The 3,204-nt window shown below is 26.9% G+C and overlaps 1 protein-coding gene across 1 annotated transcript in view; it reads right to left on the bottom strand.

Annotated features, from left to right (window-relative positions):
• Positions 1–2,551: 2,551 nt before the first annotated feature.
• The window catches only part of LOAG_17764 (hypothetical protein), a 3,245-nt gene continuing 2,592 nt past the window's right edge, over positions 2,552–3,204 (bottom strand). Inside the window, exon 7 of the mRNA XM_020450424.1 lies at positions 2,552–2,735. Coding sequence (XP_020305904.1) covers positions 2,614–2,735 — 122 coding nt within the window. The 3' untranslated portion in view covers positions 2,552–2,613. The remainder of the gene's footprint in view (positions 2,736–3,204) is intronic.

Here is a 3,204-nt window from a genome sequence, read left to right as displayed (position 1 = left end):
ATAAAATACAATTTATACTAACTTAAATAATTTGTACTGAATTGAAATATAATTTACATTGAAATAAAATACAATTTATACTAACTTAAGTAATTTGTACTGAATTGAAATATAATTTACATTGAAATAAAATACAATTTATACTGAATTAAGTAATTTACACTGGATTAAAATATAATTTATACTGAAATAAGATACAATTTATACTGAATTAAGTAATTTATACTGAATTGAAATATAATTTATACTGAAATAAAATACAACTTATACTGACTTAAGTAATTTATACTGAATTAAAATGAATTCATTGAATTAGAAAATTTAAATTAGTGTGTTCATTCAGTAGTGTTATACTTCGATTGGTAATTTCAGTTATTTAAAAAAAAAAAAATCTTTTGGTCCGATTTAAAAGGTTGTGCTTTTAAAAATATTTGTCAAATTTTTATACATATACAAACATAGTTTGTCATATGTAATTAAAGTAATTAATACAGGATCATTCGTCATTTCAAATAACTCGGAGAAAAAAAAGAAAAATTCAAAAATCATGAAAAAAGATTTGATTCAATTTCAAAAAATTATTTAAATAATTTAAATTAACAAAATAATTGTATTTGCATTAGTACTTAAATACTTTTCAACACCAACTAATTGGTACTTCAAAATCTTTTTGCTTTATTTGATTCTCCATTTGAATATTAATTATCCAAATCACTTAATGTTATAACAAGCAATTTACCTGTAATTTATCAATGTAATACATCTTTGAAAACTGTTACATAATTTGAAAGAATAAATAAGTAAACAAACGAATTAATCAATTAATTAATTAGCTAATTAAATAAGCAAATAAACAAATAAATAAATATTCTTAACAGTGTAAAATAACTTTATCGTAAATTTTTCCATAATAATTGGGAAAAAAAAATTTTGAAAATAAAAATAATTTATGAATGCGAAAATGAAATCTTTCTTCTGTTACAGTAGTAAAAAGCTAAATTGGGCTAATCTAAGATTAAATTCAGATCAATAATGATATCTCATCTCCTCTCCTCTAAATGCGAATAAATGATAATGAATGAGAGAGGAAACTTATGATACATGATAACAATCGGTCCAGATCATTCCGATTGCTTGATCAAGCCAATCAATAAATTCATACTGGCAAAAAACAATCGCAACAATGTAATTTACACCTGTCATAAAGTTTCTAGGACTTTCACAAAAGCAGGATTATATTTGGTGTATTTTACTTCTCTTATCATCATATGCACTGTGAAGGTCATTAATCTAAATTGTCATAATATCAATTTATTTGTCACATGTTCCTACTTATCCATCTGTTTTGTTTTTCTTATGTTTGTGAATATTTTTAACACAAGTTTATAATTGGTTTACTTAGGTTTGTTTATTAATCTCTAGGTTTGCCTGAATTTTATTAATAATATTTTTATTTCAATTCTTCTTTCAATGTTTCCATTTCCGATCTTATCCATTGTTTCTTTGAAGTATCATTGCTTCCTGAGCAGAAGTTTTTGTCATATAAAGAGTCACTTGAACATGTCATACGAAACTAATTTCAGATTACTTAAACGAATAAAGCCAAAGAACTCCAGTCTACATCATCACGCGTATTCGACATAACATTTCGATTAAATTAAAAAGTATATGTTATGCTTGAAGGAATACGGAAAATAATATATTTCTATTTCCAGTATGCACTCTCTTATATGAATATATAGTAGAAATGTCTTTAATATTATATTAACCAACGCTACTTGAAGTTCTGCGCAATTATCATCTGTATTTCCAAATTTATTCATATTAATATGTTTGTGAACCTACCTATCGAGAAATTATTAACCGCTACTGATCATAATGAGGTATACAGATATGAGAGTAATTGAGTTATATATATATATATATATATATATATATATATATATGTTTCTGTAGTCATGTTAAAATTAGTAATGATAACAAATGCATAATGGAAACATTACACATTAGATAACATCAGTTTATTCCCTACGATTTTTCGAAGAAAAAAAGAACAAAAAGTGAAATGAGCAAAAACGAAAGCTCTAAAAGTGTGTCACATAAATTTGAAATCTTCGCAGACCTGTTCACTTCCACACTGTTCCATATGAGTGAATAAAACAGTCACGATCAATATCAAACTTTATAATTTCCTAACCGTATAATATTTTCACAACAGTATTACTCCCTTAAACTATAGTACAAAATCAATAATTCATAAAAGCTGATGAATGTCAGGAGATCGATATGATATAGCGCTGACGAATTATATGCCTTCTACTAGTTGAAAATGAAATCTTTCTAACTCTCTTCTTCCATAATAAAAAAATTGATTGCAAACAGAAAATGAACCAAACTTTCCAGTTAATCTATTGTAAATTCCAAGAAATTTAGGACCGCTGAACACATCGATCTACCCTCCTTACACCAAAACTAAATTAGTGTAAAAAAACAAAATGTAAATGAAATATTTATAATGAAGACAGAACAAATAATATAACCACGAAAATAACCCGTTAAAAACTCTACGCACTAGTTCACTATTTTTAGTTATCTACATGCCAAAAATAGAATTCAACCATTAGATAAGGGTGAGCCTACATCCGATGATATATGGACACGTTCGAACGAATCTGTGGGTAACGTATTTGCACCTACAACCGCTTCACCATTTCTTGATACAAAAAGTGCTAATCCTGAAATGTGAGTGTGAAAAAAATAATCAAATTCTTCTACTATGGCCAAGAGCTAACCTGGGATCTGGTGGCTCTCCAGCAAGTTTTTTCTGCTCGCGGAGTCGCGAGAGAAGCTTGTCGCTCCTCCTCTCTGCCCCTCTTTATATTTTTCCCAAATTTTAATCAGTGCTACTCCTATGCAGAGATTCCTTAGTTTTCATTTACTTTCCTTTTGTCATACCACAAATAGGCATGCCTTAAAACCCTCCAATGTTAAAACCCGTTCATCTTTCATCACCTCAACATTAAATGATGACGTAATTAGGTCCTCCACATTTTCAGTGAATCCAATACAATGTTCCATGTACTGTTTTTCATGAAGGGATTATATATATATATATATATATATATATATATATATATATATATATATATATATATATATATATATATATATATATATAGTAGTATAGTAGTAGTAGTAGTAGTA

Source organism: Loa loa, assembly GCF_000183805.2.
Source record: "Loa loa unplaced genomic scaffold supercont3.125, whole genome shotgun sequence".
Classification (NCBI taxonomy): domain Eukaryota; kingdom Metazoa; phylum Nematoda; class Chromadorea; order Rhabditida; family Onchocercidae; genus Loa; species Loa loa.
This window is presented reverse-complemented; position numbering and strand designations above follow the sequence as displayed.